The sequence below is a fragment of the Leiobunum rupestre genome, chromosome 4 (assembly GCF_980474605.1).
Source record: "Leiobunum rupestre chromosome 4, qqLeiRupe1.1.hap1, whole genome shotgun sequence".
NCBI classification, from domain to species: Eukaryota; Metazoa; Arthropoda; class Arachnida; order Opiliones; family Sclerosomatidae; genus Leiobunum; species Leiobunum rupestre.
In genome coordinates, this window is record NC_143387.1 from 3,144,906 (window position 1) to 3,163,076 (window position 18,171).

At 41.2% G+C, this 18,171-nt stretch overlaps 2 protein-coding genes across 2 annotated transcripts; one reads left to right on the forward strand and one right to left on the reverse strand.

Annotated features, from left to right (window-relative positions):
• Nucleotides 1-4,196: 4,196 nt before the first annotated feature.
• LOC149945891 (uncharacterized) lies at nt 4,197-6,587 on the forward strand. The gene is made up of 4 exons (XM_090170634.1): nt 4,197-4,392; nt 4,462-4,781; nt 5,877-5,955; nt 6,140-6,587. The coding sequence occupies exons 1-4, from the start codon at nt 4,374-4,376 to the stop codon at nt 6,523-6,525; spliced, it is 804 nt and encodes a 267-aa protein (XP_090026760.1). The 5' UTR covers nt 4,197-4,373; the 3' UTR covers nt 6,526-6,587.
• A 10,222-nt stretch (nt 6,588-16,809) lies between these two features.
• Nucleotides 16,810-17,865, reverse strand: LOC149945892 (uncharacterized protein F54H12.2-like). Its single transcript, XM_090170635.1, has one exon. It carries the CDS (start codon nt 17,863-17,865, stop codon nt 16,810-16,812), a length of 1,056 nt encoding a protein of 351 aa, XP_090026761.1.
• Between the last annotated feature and the right edge of the window lie 306 nt (nt 17,866-18,171).

The window sequence follows — 18,171 nt, forward strand, 5'->3', positions numbered from 1 at the left end:
AGTAGCCCTGAGGTATCTCGCGGAAGTCGTAGGTATATTTGTAATCTACTATGTGGGCTGGAGGTTTCGATAGTAATTCCTTAATTTCTATTCCACATCCCATTGGCTCACTTACGTTATAAAAAGATAAAGGATAAATAATTTCTACCAGAGCAATTTCCCAATCTCCGCGTAAACTAATGGGTTTGGCCAACGTTGTAGAATACGAGGCTAGAGTATTTTCTGAATTATTCTTATTCTTATCTCTAGTATTACTAGGAAGAGTTATGTAAATCCCAGACGTCATCTTGATTAACCCAACTATTAAACGATGGAGGATATCCTAGCCAACTAACGTACAATTGTTTTACTCCGTTTTTAGTTCTCTGACGTAAAATCTTGTTTAACTTGAACGAACGAGGCGCACTGACCTTTTGAAGCTCTCTCGAATAGAACGTCCCTTTTATATCGATTTCTGATAGGTCTTTTATTTTATAAACGGGAGGATGTCTTTTAACTATAGCTACGACTTTAAATATTTCTTCGGTATAATTAGCTTCGAAACCCTTTTGAAATATCATTTTAGTTGTATTTATTCTAACCAAATCCCCTACTTGGAATTGCGGTTTCATTTTCAGTTTCTCGGCATAATATTTAGAGTAGATATTATTGTACACACGTAATACGTTATTTTCCGAAACGTCATTAGGGGCCATTTTAATTGAGCTATGATAAGAGGAATTGTACGCTTCGACCAAGTCCTGTAAGACTTCCAAATATCTATTTGTGGAGTGATGGGTAAAATATCTATACATTTTTGTTTTTAACGTTCTATTAAACCTTTCTACGATAGAGGCTTTTATTTCGTCATTTTCGGTACTAAAAAATTTAACTTTATTCTTTTTGAAATATCCTTGTACTTCTTTATTCCTAAATTCCGTGCCCTTGTCCGATTGAAATTTATCTGGAATTCCGTCTTTAAAAACAATTTTTATATTTTTCAAAACCTCTTTCCCCGATTTAGTTTTAAGAGGTAACCCCCACGCTTTTCTACTAAAACAGTCTATAATTGTTAAAATGTATTTGTATCCGTCATTATCTGCCTCTAACGAGCGCATATCGTTAATATCAGCCTGGTATTGTTCCCTTATATAACTAATTACTATTTTATTTCGTTGAAACTTTTTATATTTCGGCCTATGCATCGTAAAAGCGTCGATTCCTCTTAACCATTTTTCTACAGTTTCCCTACTTAAGCCGTGAGACTTTACGGACTGGAATAACCTTTCAGCGCCTCCGAAAGAAGCCGGATGCTTCGGGTTAAAATATATTTTTTCTAAAATAGCTTCGCCCATACTTTAGACTTTTGCGCGCGACTCCTTGTTTGTTTATAAGAGTGAAGAGAAGAGTCAGACGTGGAGGAGGAGAAGTGATCTCGGTTAAGGTTACGAGTGGGGCGGGGCTTATCTGTCCTGCGCGCACGCCCACTTTGAGGAACCGGATACTCGCGCTTAACGGGAGAACGTCGTTGTCGGGTTCTCGGAGCTAGCGGGGAGGGAAAGCCTTGGATTGCAGGTGAATAGTTAAATTGGGTTAAATTGGAAATAAACGCGAAATATCCGATAGGTTTTGGGTGGGTTTTAGGATTTAAATACGCTTTGGTAATTTCGCTAATATTGGAACCTTTAATAGGTCGACCGTTTATTACGAGCTCCCCGTTTTCATCCCACCGTATTCTTTCGGGTACAGTTTCCAACTGATCCACCATGCTTTGCGCTTTTTGGTAATATATCAAAGGCAAATCGTCTATCCAGTCCCTACTTAGCGAGTTGAATGCGGGGGCAATTTCGATTTCTTTAGGAGCCGAGGCTTGCGTACGTAGATTTCCGTGTGTCATTAAAGCTTGTTCGTATAAAATCCATTTCGAGGCGTCGTCTAAATCTTTCATATTTAATATTTGATCCATCTTAACGTCTAATTCAGAGACTGTCAGAGCGAGGGGGTGCGGGAACGGGTCTGGCTTTAAAACGCCGCTAGGGACGAGAATCATTTTTCTGGCGTGTTTCATTGTTTACTACCGAATATAGAACCAAGAAGGGTTGAAACGACGGGTAGAAGAAACGAGAAAAATCCGCCCCCAGACTGAACTAACAATTTCTTTTTACTTTTCCAAGCTACCCGCTTACTAGCTAGTTTTCGAAGGGTATTTTTATGACGAGATAAGCTGGTTTTTTGGGTATTTGATAGTTTTACGTTACCAATTAAAGTGTTATGAATACATTCACTGATAGCGTCTATGAGGGATTTGTCGGCTTTAGCTAAAATGGCTTTTCTTTGAACGGGTTTGCAACGACCGAGATATCGGAGAGCGTCTCTCTCGATACGTACTCTACGAGACATGATTCATAACTGATTGAAGTTACGAAATGTAAGTTCTATTTATTTATTTAGGGAGATAACCGTAGCACGTTTCTCCCGGTAAAATATTAGTCAAGACTCTTTGATCTTCGGGACAAGTTTGAGTTAAATTGAATACTAGGTAACCGTGAGGTCTCGAGGTCGCGTCTTCGTAAGCGTCAACTACAAAACGCCACTTATCAGGGAACATTTGTCTAGCGAGATAAGCCACTTGCTGACGGTCTCGGGGACTTTTCAATAAAATTATGTAATGCGAATTCAGGGATATGGATCTGCTATCTTTTGATTGATGGAATAAGTTCTGTGTAATAAAAATAACGCTTAGAGAACGGTGATGGGTGCCTTTCACGAATAAATCACCAATTTGACCTTTACTCTCGCTCATCTGGTCGTCGATAACTAATAATATAGGATCTTTTCCGTCATAATCAGATAAAACAGGCAATCCTTCTTTAAAAACTACCCTGTGCTTCATTTTATCGTATAGAGCTTGCCATTCTCCGTAATACCAATGTATTTCTTTGAAACCCGGAACAAACATTTCCTCTTCGTGATTAATTATAGATTCAATTAAATAGCTTTTGCCACTCTGACTCGGGCCTGCCGTTACGCAATTAAACGGATGAATAAATTGCATGGTTATCTCCCTTCGAGTACTAGCGTACAAATGAAAATTGTACGTTCTCAGCTAAGCGCTGAATGCTGTCCGTACTGAGGGACGACATGATAAAATTATCTTCCAAAGATAAAGAGTGACATGTGTCATCTGATTCTAGAAAGGGTGAGGGAGCATCCATAGGCGTATACGAGGGCGAAAAACGTACTTCGTCAGGTGGAATAGAACTAGGTCTTAAAAGGGGTGAAGGTAAATTATCGATAGGGGGCGAACAGATTTGATGGGTTAGTTGATATTCTCTAAGATAATCTCGTACCATTGTCATTTCTTTTAAACGTTCCAATTGCGAATCAGTTACTGTAGTTAAGGAAAGGGTAGGGTCTTGGGTATCAGTTAAATCTATTATTTCCATTTCTGGAGAATTGGGTAAAGTTACTATGGGTACTTCCGGGAGCTCGTTATCAGTTATATCAATCAATTCAGGGGAGTCGATTATAATCATTTCCGGGGTATCAACTAAATTAATTTCTGGGTATTGTACACCTTTCATTTTAATGCCGATTTACTTAAACCTTATTCAAAAAATTACGAAAAAAAAAATCAAAATAAACTTACGTAGAGAGAGAGAGCGCGCTTCAAAAATCCTGGTACTAGACGCACAAAGAACAACAATAGAGTGACGTTCCCCCGGTTCAGGCACCCCCCTTATATAGTGCCTAGGGGAAGATAGTAAGCTTATCTCTTATTCCCAAAGAACTTGTTCAGTTCTCGAGAATATATTAGGGTTATGCTAAAATTTATACTTATTTCCGCAAAATATTCCATTTAACTTCATTTCCGATATGGACACTGAAGTACAAACATCTGCCATAATCACCGTCCTGAAACAACCTTCTAAAATTATAGCCGTAGTGATTATTTTAATTACAATTTTCTTATTTGAGTTCATTTTGTGGTATTTTGAAAACGTTTCTACCGTAAAATTGTAACTTTTTTCACTGTAGTTCACAAAATGGTATTAAAAGTATACTAATTTTATGTTAATTTCTATTAATTGTATTGTTTTCTAGGATATGATTGCATCACAAGCTCTCGAGAGGAAACTACAATGGGTTTTTTTCTTCTTCCAAGTGGATTAATATGTGACGTCATTGGGAATAATTAGAGGCAGTTTCGAGCACGGGACGGTTTAATTTCGAGTGTCTAGAACTGTTATCTCAGAGAGAGAGAGAGCCGATAGAATTTGAGGGTTATTTGAAGTTTAGATCACGTGATGAATTAATCTCAACAAGATAGGAACTGCGTCATTTCTCTCTGAGACGCTGAACTGAAAAGAAGTGCATCCTCATCTACCGTAAACATGGAAAAACGATCTATTGGTAAGCATTATTTTATTAATACTATTACTATTTCAATAGACAAAGGCTTAACATTTTCATTTTCTATAGCCGAGACGCATACCGTATCCAAACGCAGGGGCCAAGAAAGACGTATCAACATAAAAATCACGTTAGGAGGATCAGTCTACATTTCTTTTGGTTTCGACGGATCAAAATTACAAGTTCTCTTCTTCAAAAAATCGAACGAAAATATTCTGTTTCTGACCTCCGAAGCTTTCACCAATCTACTCTCTCTTTGGGGAGAGCTTTTCGCCGCTACGCAAACCGGAGCATCGTCTCTAACCCACAACATCATCGACTATCACGACAACAACGTATCCGTCGTAGCCACTACTAACAACATCAAATTGAACTCTGCCTACGGTCATGTTCTGGATCTGGGAGCTCGCGAAATCGGTGAGTTCCAAAAAAAAATTGATTTTATTCGGTTTCAAATAAATCTTTTAAACGAACATAAAAATGTTATCGAATGCATGTACTTAGCTATTGTTAAAAACCTTAAAAAAATTCACGAATTATTATATGGAAAACCTTTCGAGGGTTTATTTTTGTACCCTGATCAATTTAATTCGTACCATCAAGTAAAATCTTATTTTGGCTGTTTTAAATCACCCTCGGAAGTACTACAAGATTTTACTAATTTACTCGTAGATAATCAATTAACCTGTAAACTTAGCTACTTTAATTTGTTTTCATTGTGTAATGCACAAGATAACCATCTAATGGAATATCTGATAGTACCTACTAACATGTAAACAAAGTTCTAAAATAAAATAAAAAATTAATTAAATTGAAAATAACTTGTTATTATTGCCTAGAGATTAGAAATTAAGGAGTTCTGAAGCGATAAGCAAACGGGTAAAAATCTATTCTCCAGATATCTGCGCGAGCAACACAAATTCTGGAGAATGGGGATGGGGGAAAGCAACTGGTGATTAGAAAGGGGTGAAAGCAATGGGGGGGAAAGGAGCTGGTGAACGAGAGATAAAGTATCCAGTGAATGGGGGTAGGGGGAAAGCAACCCGTGAACGGGAGAATCTGGTGATTAGAAATTCTGGTGATTGAGATGGGGGAAGAGGCGCGGGTGGGGGGAGGAACGGGGGGAACAGAGGGAGCCAAGCTACAGCCCCGAAACAGGATTAATTTTTATCAAAGTTGTATCAGAAGTAAATTAGTGCGAAGTAAGCGCAATGTATTTTCAGCTATTCTAATTTGCCTAATTTAACACGTGACCAATTTTTTATCGCTAACCGATGAGCAGTAACCTCTATTTTTGGTTACATTTTACATTCTCCGCTAACCGATGAGCAGTAACCTCTATTTTTGGTTACATTTTACATTCTCCCGTGACGTCAATTGGTTTCAGCCAATGAGAAATCAGGATTTACTTGAAGTTTCGAGTGTTATTTGATCTCTAGATATACGACTCAACGTTCTTTTAGTTCCTGGACCTCATCGAGAAGAGACACGTAGATTTTCGCGCTCCGTTCCCCAGGCTTCTCGACTCTATTTACTGGCAAAGGCTTCAGGATTTCCGTAAAAGTAAGTGACTTTATTATTTTACTGTAGAGGGAAATTAGGCCTTGTTTAAATTGAAGTAAATAGACTTAGATTCTAGTCAAATAGTCATAGAGTCTAACCAAAATAAATAGAAAAACATTTATTGAAATTTAGGCTTAACCAATTAGGCTTAAGAATGTTGACAATAGCTTATAGAAACTATCAGTTTACAGTATGGACATCGAAGCGTATCGACTTGAAACGTTTCGTCACTGGAGAAATCCGCACGTTACTAAGGAACAACTAGCGAAGGCTGGATTCTACTATATTCAGCGGGGCGATGAAGTACGATGTTACAAGTGCCACGGCGTATTAGAAGGATGGGAATCAGGAGACGTACCAGAACTTGAACATGCTAGATTCTTTCCAAACTGTCCGGCTAGGGATAATTCACCATCGGAAAAAAAGTACCTTTCGCTAGAATGGGACATTCCCCCGACGCCAAAAGCAACTACGGTCACTGACAAATACATCTCACCTGTACCAGAAGAAGACGTTTGTGACTGTATGTCAGACGATACTGTTGCTAAACACTACAAATACGTGAGTTAGAACTTTTAATTAAATTAAGTTGCAGGAGATCGTTTCACCCCATTTAAATGCCTGTAAACTTAACTACTTTAATTTGTTTTAATTGTGTAATGTACAAGATAACCATCTGATAGTACCTACTAACATGTAAAACAAAGTTCTAAAATAAAAAATTAAATGTAAATAACTTGTTTTTATTACCTAGAGATTAGAAAATTAAGGGGTTCTGAAGCGATAAGCAAACGGGTAAAAAATCTATTCTCCAGATATCTGCGCGAGGAAAACTAATTTTGGAGAATGGGGATGGGGGAAAGCAACTGGTGATTAGAAGGGGTGAAAGCAATGGGGGGAAAGGAGCTGGTGAACGAGAGATAAAGTATCCAGTGAATGGGGGTTGGGGGAAAGCAACTGGTGATTAGAAGGGGTGAACGCAATGGGGGAAAGGAGCTGGTGAACGAGAGATAAAGTATCCAGTGAATGGGGGTTGGGGGAAAGCAACCCGTGAACGGGGGAATCTGGTGAATAGAAATTCTGGTGATTAGAAATTCTGGTGATTGAGATGGGGGCGCGGGTGGGGGAGGAACGGGAGAGGCGCGGGTGAACGGCCAACAGCTTTGTGTCCTTCTGGTGATTGAGAATGAAATTCTCAATCACCAGAAGGACATCCCTTATCTCTACCAGTACTCTATAGGAAACCAGTACTGGTAACTGTAATAGTAAGAAATATACCTATCAATCAGAAACAAGTTCTGGTAGCTACTATAGTAAGAAATACTCTTTCGGAAACAAGTATCTGTAACTTATAAAATAGTATATTAAATCGGAACAATGCAGTGGTAACTACTATAGTAGGAAATATTCAATCGGAAACAAGAACCGACATATTGATATTCCGCCGGATACAAACGGAAACGAGTATCCGAGTACCCTATCTATATAAAGTTGAGGCGATGGTCAACTTGGCGTATTCAGTCTCTGAGTCTTCTCCGTGACCATGTTCGCTTGCATCGTTTGTTCTTCATCTTTCGCCAATAAATGGGGCCTCGATCGGCATTTTCAGTTCAAGCACGGTAATAATTCTTTTAAATGCTCACTTTGTGACAAGTATTTTACGCGAAAAAATAATTTAGCCCGTCATAGTCGGACACATGTACCCTCTGTATCACTACCCCCCACGGTTATTCAAACTCGACTTGAGGTTACCAAGCCGTAAGGCTTCGCGGTTGCGTCCGCGGTTGCCAGCCCATCGGGGTTCGCGCCACCGTCCGCGGTTGCCGGCCCATAGGGGTTCGCGTCCGTGGTTGCTGGTTCATCGAAGAACGTGTCTGGAATCAGTGATCCCTCAGTTTTACCTAAGGTATCTACTGCGTCAGGTCAAGACGAACCTTTAGACCTCAATGTACGTCGCAAAAGATATCCGTCTCCAATTACCAATGAACCAATGAAGCAACGAAGTCCCCGAGCTTCTTAGTGACGATGACATCTGAATACATGGATACCTTAGAAACCACGAAACCAGAGTCAACGGTGCTACACGAAGCAACGAAGTCCCCGAACTTCTTAACGAGGAAAACGAGGGGATATCCGAATATTTAGATACCTTAAAAGACACCGAACGTCAACCGCCAGACCAACAACTGGCGCCAGTTCAACTACCACCTCCACAACCAGACGTCCTACCCATCGTAGAAGATAATCCGGGGCTAGGAAACCAACCTAAAGCAGAGCAACCCGAAGTTTATCAACCTGGACAGTTAGAAGAAATAAACGGGTTAGGTGACGCTATCTTCGCCGCTCGAATCACTGCACCTAATGACGTTACGGACCCTACGTTATTCATTAACCAGCACCGTGCAGTCTTGGAAAACTACCTCCGGAATAAGCTCTCGCAGAAAGCAGGCATAAAATGGTATTTTACCATTCGACCCGATACACCCGTCAACTCGCTAACTCTGAAGCCGAAGCTGAATCAACTCCGTATTTTAGAGGATACACTCACGCTACTTTTATGGCAGACGTTATTCCGGCCAAATAAATTCCAGCATAAATAAAATTGCCGAATCTATGACAGAGTATGAAAGTAAAAGTGCGGTTGGATTTTAGATAGAATCCTATTTCTTCAGGTCAACATTATCCAGTACCTACCGCTCATAGGTCGAGCCAATTTTTTTAATGTTACCATACGGTCTTGATAAGAAAAGAGCTCTCGTGAACGTCCAGTCGGCGGACAATAAGTGTTTTTTATGGTCGATAATAGCCCGTCTTCATCCAGCCAAAAATAATCCACAACGTGTGAGTCATTATCTAGAATTCGCGCACGAAATTGACGTTTCGGGAAAAAGTATTTCCGAGGAACCCGTAACGTACAGGGGAAAAGGGGCAGCATTGCAATTTCCTGGCGACCTCCAGATAGAGGAACAAAAAATAAAGGACAAACTTAAGGAAAACCAGCCAATGAATTTGTCGGCCGCGGAGGAGACATCATTTCGCATCGCTACAAAATGTTACGTTTGCTCGGAAGAGTTCTCCGCGAAAGACTATAAAGTCAGAGATCATTGCCACTAGACAGGCGTCCGTGTCACCACTCGTGCAACCTCAAGTTAAAACCGCCAAAATATATCCTAGTTATTTTTCATATCCTATCAGGGTTAAAGAAAATTAATTTAAATATTTTCCTTTTAACTTAACATATAATACCCGTAGATACGACGCGCATTTGATAATGCAAACAATTGGGGTATTTAAAAACGAGGAGATTAAATGTATCCCATCTAACGAAGAGACCAACATATCATTCTCCCTCGGGCGGCTGCGATTTATGGACAGTGTTCGTTTCATGCCCGCGTCTTTGGAAACTCTCGTGACAAATCTGGTGAAAGGAGGACCTCAAATGTTTCCATGTTTAAACTCTGCTTTCCAACCGAATAAAGTAAAGCTTTTGCTCCGCAAAGATGTTTACTGCTAAGATTACATCGACAGCGAGGAGAAGTTTAAGGAGACGCAACTTCCATCTAAGAGCGCCTTCTTCAACGTTTTAACGGAGGAAGATATTTCAGACGCGGATTACGAACATGCTCAAAATGTTTGGCAGACATTCCAGATGCAAAACCTTGGTAAGATGTTTACAAATTTTATCTTAAAGATATTGGTACTATTTCGTTTTATTAAAGGGAACTACCACGACACCTATGTTGAGTCGGATACGCTTTTACTGGCCGATGTCTTTGAGAATTTTAGGACAATGTGTCTGAACTATTTCAAACTAGACGCTTTCACAGGGCCCGGGTTTGCTTGGGAAGCAGCCTTATGCATGACCAAGGTCAAACTCAAGTTACTTCAAGATGTCGACATGCACCTTTTCATTGAAAAGGGAATCAGAGGAGGGGTTTTCATGATCAGTCATCGGTTTGCACGCGCGAATAATAAGTACCTGGAATCGTATGATTCTTCAAAACCTGACAGCTACATCTGTTACCTAGTGTTGAAGATAAAAAGCGTTATCGGCTTTTCTCGTTTAGTTTTTTAATAGGTTAAAAAATGTTTATTGTAAATAAGATATATTTTTAATCACTAATCTTATCTTACTATTTTTTAACCTTAAGTGTATATATATTCGCTTACAGCGTTTATTATTGCCGTCACTCCTAATATGTCGTTCATCTTGTAAAGTACTCATTCTTAATAAACGTTTGTTTTTTTTAAATCACTACGTTATGATTTCTCACTAGTTTCATTAGTTAGTTAGTGTAGTGTAGCTTTGCTGATTAACATTGGATTTAAAACTCCAATAGGTTATGGGCCCAGCACGCTCCCACTGCGCAACTACTATGCTGATGATCTAGTCTGCTGTATCCCGGTTTCAGTTACCATCACCGTAATCCGTATCCTGTCAACAGTTCCCGAACGCCACCATGGATAGCCTACTTCGCCAAGACGTCGAGAAGCTATCAGGTCCGGAGAATTGGAGGAGTTGGAAAAGACAAATAGTCGACATCCTCACCGTTCGAGACGTATACGAGATTCTTACTGGCGAATGGATTGAACCTACGGAACCGGTACCTGGAGCAACAGCAGCAGAGAAGTCCGAATACACTTCAAACAAGAAGAAGTACCGAGTGGCGTTCAGCACGGTCCGTGGTATCCTCTGGTCAACCTTATCCAAGAAGGTCCAAAACTTGATTACCAATTGCGAGACACCAAAGGAGATGTGGGACAAACTACTTGAAATTTTCGAGCAGAAGTCTTCAAATCGTCTCCGAAAGCTTCTGGCGCAGCTCATGCGAACTACGAAGTCACCGGACGTCGATATGGCCACCCACATTGCCCAGATGTGTTCTCTCTGGACAGATATCTTGTCAACGGCAAAGACAGAAAAGGACGTAACGTTCGACGATTGCATCCTTATCGCATGTATTTTCGAGTCCCTACCGCAGGACGAATACCGAGAATTTGGTATGCTTTGGGATACGATGCCTACAGAGAAACAGACTGTCGCAGAATTAGAACGTCTGTTAATCGGCCGTGCAACTCGAGAGGGCGACGCGTTTGGAGATTCCTCTGGTCTTATGGTAAAACGCAGTAACGGAAGTTACTCTGGCACCTCAAACGAGACGAAAGGCATGAGACGTAAGCCAAAATGCACCAATTGCCGAAAGTTTGGTCACATAACGGAAGACTGTCGAGGACAAAGGAAAACTCCTAGAAGGACCAGCGTTGACGAAAGTAATCGCACCAGCATTGGGGGTCTGATCGCAGCAAACGGTCTCGTTGCTTGCTCATCGTCTGAAGCAGCATGGTACTTTGACTCGGGTGCTACACAGCATATCACGAACGACGCCACAAAGTTCCTAAACTTCCGCAAGTTCGCTACTCCAGCGACTCTTCAGATTGGAAACAAGACGCAGATGACAGCGGATGGTGAAGGAGACATAAGGATTCAGTTCCGGATCGGAAAGAAACTCTATCAAGAGGTAGTCCACAATGTCTGGCACATCCGTGATTTTGCCTGCAATGTTTTCTCGCTAAAAAGTGCAATGAAGAGAAACAAGAATCTGGAGTTCAAGGTCACAGCAAATTCTTGCGGTCTCTATGAAGTTGTCGGAGGCAAAAGGAACCTTTGTGTACCTGGCAAGGTCGAGAGTCTGTATCGTCTGGATATTAAAGTCATGCAGCCATCATGCTCCGCTCACATCGCAGCAGATCCGAGAAATGACCGGAAAGCAGATCTCCAAGTCTGGCATGAACGCATGGGTCATCAGGATAAACGGCATGTAGCAGCGACGTTACGGAGACTCGGATACGAAGTTCTAAACCAGACGTCTGACAAGCTCTGCGAAGGGTGCGTCTACGGCAAGATGACTAGGCACAGTTTTGGCACTCGTTTGGAGAAGGCTACGAAACCAGGTGAAAGGATCCATTCAGATCTCTGGGGACCATCACCGACACCGTCCATGAAGGGGAAAAAAATACTACCTCCTATTCAAAGACGAGTATTCCAGCGTTCGAGCCGTATATTTCCTAACGAAGAAATCCGAAGTAGTCAATTGTTTCAAAGATTTCCTTGCCTTTTGCCGAACCCGCAATCACACAGTACAAGAGCTGGTCACGGATAATGGGACTGAATATGTCAACGAAGAGTTCCGTCAATGGACGTCTCAAGAAGGGTTACATCACCGCAAGTCCATGCCATACACGCCGGAACAGAACGGGGTCGCTGAACGAGAAAATCGTACGATTAAGAAGTCTGTAAGGGCCATGTTGCATTCCAGATCGGACTTACCACCGAAACTCTGGGCTGAAGTGGTGAACACGGCCGTCTATATCCTGAACCAAACAGCACCTACATGCATTGCTGGGAAGACGCCGTTTGAGTTATGGACGGGGAAGACAAACCCATCGATCCAGCATTTGCGCGTCTTTGGCACTGAGTGCTTTGTCCACATAACAAAAGAGAAGCGAAAGAAGCTGTCTCGGAAGGCGTATAAAGGTTTCCTGGTTGGCTATGAAGACAATGCAGACGGATATCGAGTTTATGTTCCAGAGCTGGACGACGTACTAAGATCTCAAGATGTCAAATTCAATCCCGAGACGTGCGTTCCTGATTCCTCGATTCCTGTCTCTGGGGAGTCCTCCAGCCAGGGCGAGCAATTGACCGACGATTTCGTTTGCGAAAACTGGCCTACCAGAGCCACCAACTCATCAAAAGACGGACCAGCCAGAGCCACTAATGCACCATCGGGCATGCCAACCAGAGCTGCCGACTACTCAAACGACGAGACAACCAAATCCGTCGAAGCGTCGGAAGACGTGGCTACCGGACATAATGAGGCAACAGTGTCTCTTCCTGACAATGTCCAGGACAATCAACCTGAGAAGAGCGGTCCAGTCCTTAGAGATCGTTCAACACTAAGGAAAGTCCAACCATGTCAGAGCTGCCAGCTAGCAAATAAAGCATTCCTCATCTGCGACATGTTACCACAAACGGCACGAGAAGCACGTTCAAGCAACGAATCCGCCGAGTGGGAGAAAGCGATGTTAGATGAACTTTCAGCAATGAAAAGACACGACGTCTACGAAATGGTTCATCCTCCACCTGGTCGCAAGATAATTGGAAATCGTTGGGTTTTTCGTACGAAGCATGATGAAGATGGTACAGTTATCAAGTACAAAGCTAGACTCGTAGCTAAAGGCTTTACGCAACGAGAGGGTGTCGATTACGACGAGACTTTCGCTCCGGTCGTTCGATTCGAGTCTCTACGAATATTCTTCAGCCTAGTCGCCCAGGAAAAATTTCATCTACGGCAATTCGACGTGAAGACGGCTTTTCTGCATGGCAAGCTATCTGAAGAAATATACCTACGTCAACCCGAAGGTTTCAACGATGGCAGCGGACAAGTCTGGAAGTTACGGAAAAGTCTCTACGGTCTTAAACAGTCTCCACGATGTTGGAATGAACGAATTGACAAATCGCTTCAGAACCATGGCTTCAAGAGTGCTGATGGAGATCACTGTCTATATGTTTACTCAACCAATGACGTTTTCTTGGTCTTGATCCTCTACGTCGATGATGGATTGGTTGCCGGCAGTACCACCAAAGCAGTTGATGACTTTCTTCACGACTTCAGCGATGAATTCGAAATCATAACCGGAAAAGCGTCAACGTATCTTGGACTTAAAATCGATCAGTTAAGCGACGGCTCCGTATTCTTACACCAAAGCGCCTACATCGAGAAGGTTCTTGAAAGGTTCAACATGCAAGACTGTAAACCAGTGAGCACTCCTATCGGCAGTCCAGACACGACCAACCAAAGTCAGGAGAGTTTCGAGTCAACGACCTTATATGCCTCGGCCATTGGAAGTCTCAGATACGCAGCGACAGGAACACGACCTGACATCGAATACGCAGTCAATCGAGCGTCCCAAGCAATGGCGAATCCAAAGGTCGCTGACTGGAATGGAGTTAAACGAATTTTTCGTTATCTCAGAGGGACCAAGTCACTGGGTCTCTTATTCAAGTCCGAGAATTCCATGACAACCATCCCCTACAGCGACGCTGATTACGGTGGTTGTGAGAAAACAAGACGTTCAACGTCTGGGATCGTATGCCTAATTGGCTCAACTCCAGTTACTTGGGCGAGCAGAAAGCAACAATCTGTTGCTTTGTCAACCACGGAGGCTGAACTGGTAGCTGCCACTGAAGCGGCGAAAGATGTCGTCTGGATTGAACGAATCAAGTCTTTCCTGGGTCTCAACGTAGACGATGATGTACCCGTGCTCCGAGTCGACAATGCAGGGGCCATTAAACTCATCAGAAATCCTGAGTTCCATCGCCGAACGAAACATATCAGTATTCGTCAGTACTACATTCGTGAACTGGTCGAAGAGGGCGTCATCGACGTTATGTACGTCCCGAGTGAAGAACAGCTGGCCGACATTTTCACTAAGCCACTACCTAAAGAAGTCTTCACCCGCCACCGTCAGAATCTCAGTTTACGGCAGTACGAGAAAGTCGTCAACGAGGGCGAGTGTTGAAGATAAAAAGCGTTATCGGCTTTTCTCGTTTAGTTTTTTTAATAGGTTAAAAAATGTTTATTGTAAATAAGATATATTTTTAATCACTAATCTTATCTTACTATTTTTTAACCTTAAGTGTATATATATTCGCTTACAGCGTTTATTATTGCCGTCACTCCTAATATGTCGTTCATCTTGTAAAGTACTCATTCTTAATAAACGTTTGTTTTTTTTAAATCACTACGTTATGATTTCTCACTAGTTTCATTAGTTAGTTAGTGTAGTGTAGCTTTGCTGATTAACATTGGATTTAAAACTCCAATACCTAGGTAATTTTTTTTAATAATTATTATTTTTATTGTTTTTTATTCTGAGCCACCCCGATGACGAATCGGAAGCATTTATACTCAAAGTCGACTTGGAATATCCGCAGTCATTCCACGACGAGCATAACTGTTATCCTCTAGCACCCGATAAAATATCCATTAAACCTAGAGACCTATCGGAGTTCTCCAAAGGGCAGTTACAAAAACTGAAAATCCAATCGAGGAGAGTTTACCGAAACTCGTACCCAATTTACGCAACAAAGAGAGATCCGTAGTGCACTACAGAAACCTGAAATTTTACGTATCTAAAGGACTTAAAATTGGCAAAGTCCACCGAATTTTACGGTTTGATCAAGGACCTGGGTTTAAACCGTATATTGACTTTAATACAGAAAATCGTAAAATGGCGACAAATAGCTTTGAACGGGACTATTTTAAATTAATGAACAACTCAGTCTTCGGTAAGTACTTAAATTTAATTTATATTAAATTAAAATTATTTCATTATTATTATTATTTATTTATTTATTTATTCAGGAAAAACGATGGAGAACCTGCGCCTCCGTATCGACTTTCGCCTGGTTCAAACCCCTGAAAAAGCCGTAAAGAAAGCTAGTTCCCCCGCTTTTGAGAGGAGTACTGTTTCCGATAAGGATCTTGTTGGAATCCACATGTTGAAGAAAAAGCTGTTGATAAACAGACCAATTTAGACAGGGTTTTCGATATTAGACCTCTCAAAGCTTCTAATGTACGAATTCCATTACGATGTGATTCAAACACAGTACAAAGAAAAAGCTAAACTTCCTTTTACGGACACTGGTATGACATTTAAAAAAAACACACACACATTTTACGTTTAAACTAATATTTTTGTATAATTTTACAGACAGCTTAACATATCATATTGAGACTGGGGACTTGTATGAAGATTTTTCGGCGCACGCTGATAAATATGACATCATTGAATTCTGCGGATTACGTCCAAAAATGTACTCAATCTTGTCGGTCAATGGAGTAAAAAGAACCTGCAAAGGGGTCTGCAAGCGTGTAGTCCAAAAGCGCGTGCGTCATGAACAATACCGCGATTGTCTGTTTAGCAGTAAAGTAACCGTCGAAGAAATGAAGCGTATTGTCGGTAAAAAACACGAATTATCAACGGTACGTCAAACCAAAATGTGCCTTAATCCGTGTGACGATAAACGTAACATTTTGTCGGATGGAATAACAACGTTGTCCCACGGACATTACCGTATTGAGAAATCAAAACAAATAAATTATTTCAAAATATTTATTGCGTACTTTTTATACATGAATTCCGTAATCATATGATCATTGACATTTTTATCTTTGGAAAATCTTTGTAATATTTTAAACATTTGTACACCTCAACATCTATTTACAGAGATATATACACAATATCCGCCACATGTTTTACTAAAATTCCCTTGCAATTGATAGGAATTATACGTAACAGTTACTGTTGCGTTCTACGAAATCGTTAAATTTAAATAAATCAGGGGGGTTTCCATAGTTTTCAAAGAATCCAGTGTTCTTTTTCCTTGAAATGTAGATAGTAGTCCAGTGTTCTCCTTGCCCTTTCGATGTGTCAGTGTTGACGATTTTGGGTAGCTTATCTGCGGGGTAGATTCCCCTGAATATATTCTTGACGTACGGGTCACGCTTCAGGATTCTTTCGAGTTGACACGAGTCCATTATGAGCTTTGATCGAATAAAACCGCTCTGTTTTGGTCTATTTCAACCAATGATTGATATTCCGAATAGTATACAACGCTAACCGTTGACTGTAACGCTTCTCCGAAGATTAATTCTAGGGGAACGATCCCTTTCTTTAAAAGGTTGAAACATTCGGTTGAGCTTCCGTTGAGATCCGGGGTTAAATCAAATACGAAAAGAGCGTTCCATTTGCAAATTCATCACGTCCAATAAAATTGCCTTCGTCAATATTTCATTGACCAGTTTGAAGAAATTGATTAGCGTAAGAGCGCATAAAAAGGTTTTCTTTGAAGTTTGGGCTCAAAGGCTTCTGGGGGACACTACTCCCGTCAACGTATAAAGCTATTTGAGTCAGCGAGAAATTTTGGAAGTTGAACGGAGACATTTTGAAATCACCTAAAAAGGCATTCGGGTCCACTAAACCAATGACTGCTTTGTTTGGTAGTTGACCACTATATAAATTGTCCTTGACAGCTATCTTGTTTCCGCTGGAAATGGAAAAGGAATTGCATTCTGTTCTCGTAAATGGAAATTTCATGTTGGTCAATTCCATTGTCTTAGCATGCGCAAACATTATCTCGGGTGTCAATTTAACTTTTCTAATGAACATTGACGCGTGGGTAAAGACGACTTTGCATTTCGTACCATCCGTGTGTAAACAGAATTCATTATGGCTTTTAATAAACTTAAAATTCACGTCGATCATGTTAGGAATAAATCGATTTTGATGGCAAATATCAGCGTGTACCACTCCAATCATATCTATTACCCCTTCTTGAGCAAATTTTGCACGATTCTTGAATCCCATGTTATTGAAAAATCCATCAAATCTTCCCGAATCGTCTATGTAGAAGGGTGCACCCGTTAAGAAACTCTTTTTAGCCGGTCCACCAAATGTCAAGAGAGTTTGGATCATGCTCTTGTAAGGGTACTGTTCAGCGCACGAGGTAACTGATCTGTCTCCCAATGAGACGTGAACTTCTCCGAAGATGGTGTGCAAAAATAAATTTTCTGGTCCAACTTTGTCCGCGGGTGTTTTTGCGGTGATATTTTCGTCGATCCGGTTTTGCGATTTTAGCTTGACTTGAATAAGCGTTGTTTTCAAATCAATGTAGGTTTCCGAGTTTCCGGCGACGGAGAAAGTAATCGTCTGATTTTCATTAACGTTTGATGTGGGGTTATATTCTACCCACTGACTTCCTATTATTCCAGTTTGAGTATACGGTACGCGAAATAAATCAAGTTCCGAGCTAATGCTGTTTTGAGAGCTGGGGTGGGCGAGTGACATTATGAAAAATATCGGAGCTTGGGCGAGCAGATCTTCTCTTACGCTTGGTTCGAACTGAACTGATGATTTTGGACGCTTTTCGTTTCCTTTTACCATTACCGGTGATAACTTTCACGTGCTCAGCGGCTCTTCTCAAAGTTTCTTTCCCCGCTTCTTTCCCCCTAGGTTTTAAAGCCTCTTTGAGTGATACCCCGCCGGAGATGTCTGAAGCGATTTTAGCACCTGTATTTAAAAATTTCCGTCCTAAAAAGGAAGCACCCTTTTTTAAGATGGGCATGGCAGATCGAAATGCCGAAGCCAATATAC

Bases quoted from the DNA above. Each gene is read 5' to 3' on its own strand.
- LOC149945891 (XM_090170634.1), top strand. The intron at 4,782-5,876 runs GTTCTGGATCTG...CTCATCGAGAAG, and splicing joins TGAACTCTGCCTACGGTCAT to AGACACGTAGATTTTCGCGC. The intron at 5,956-6,139 runs GTAAGTGACTTT...AGAAACTATCAG, and splicing joins GCTTCAGGATTTCCGTAAAA to TTTACAGTATGGACATCGAA.
- LOC149945892 (XM_090170635.1), bottom strand. From the start codon at position 17,865: ATGTCACTCGCCCACCCCAGCTCTCAAAACAGCATTAGCTCGGAACTT.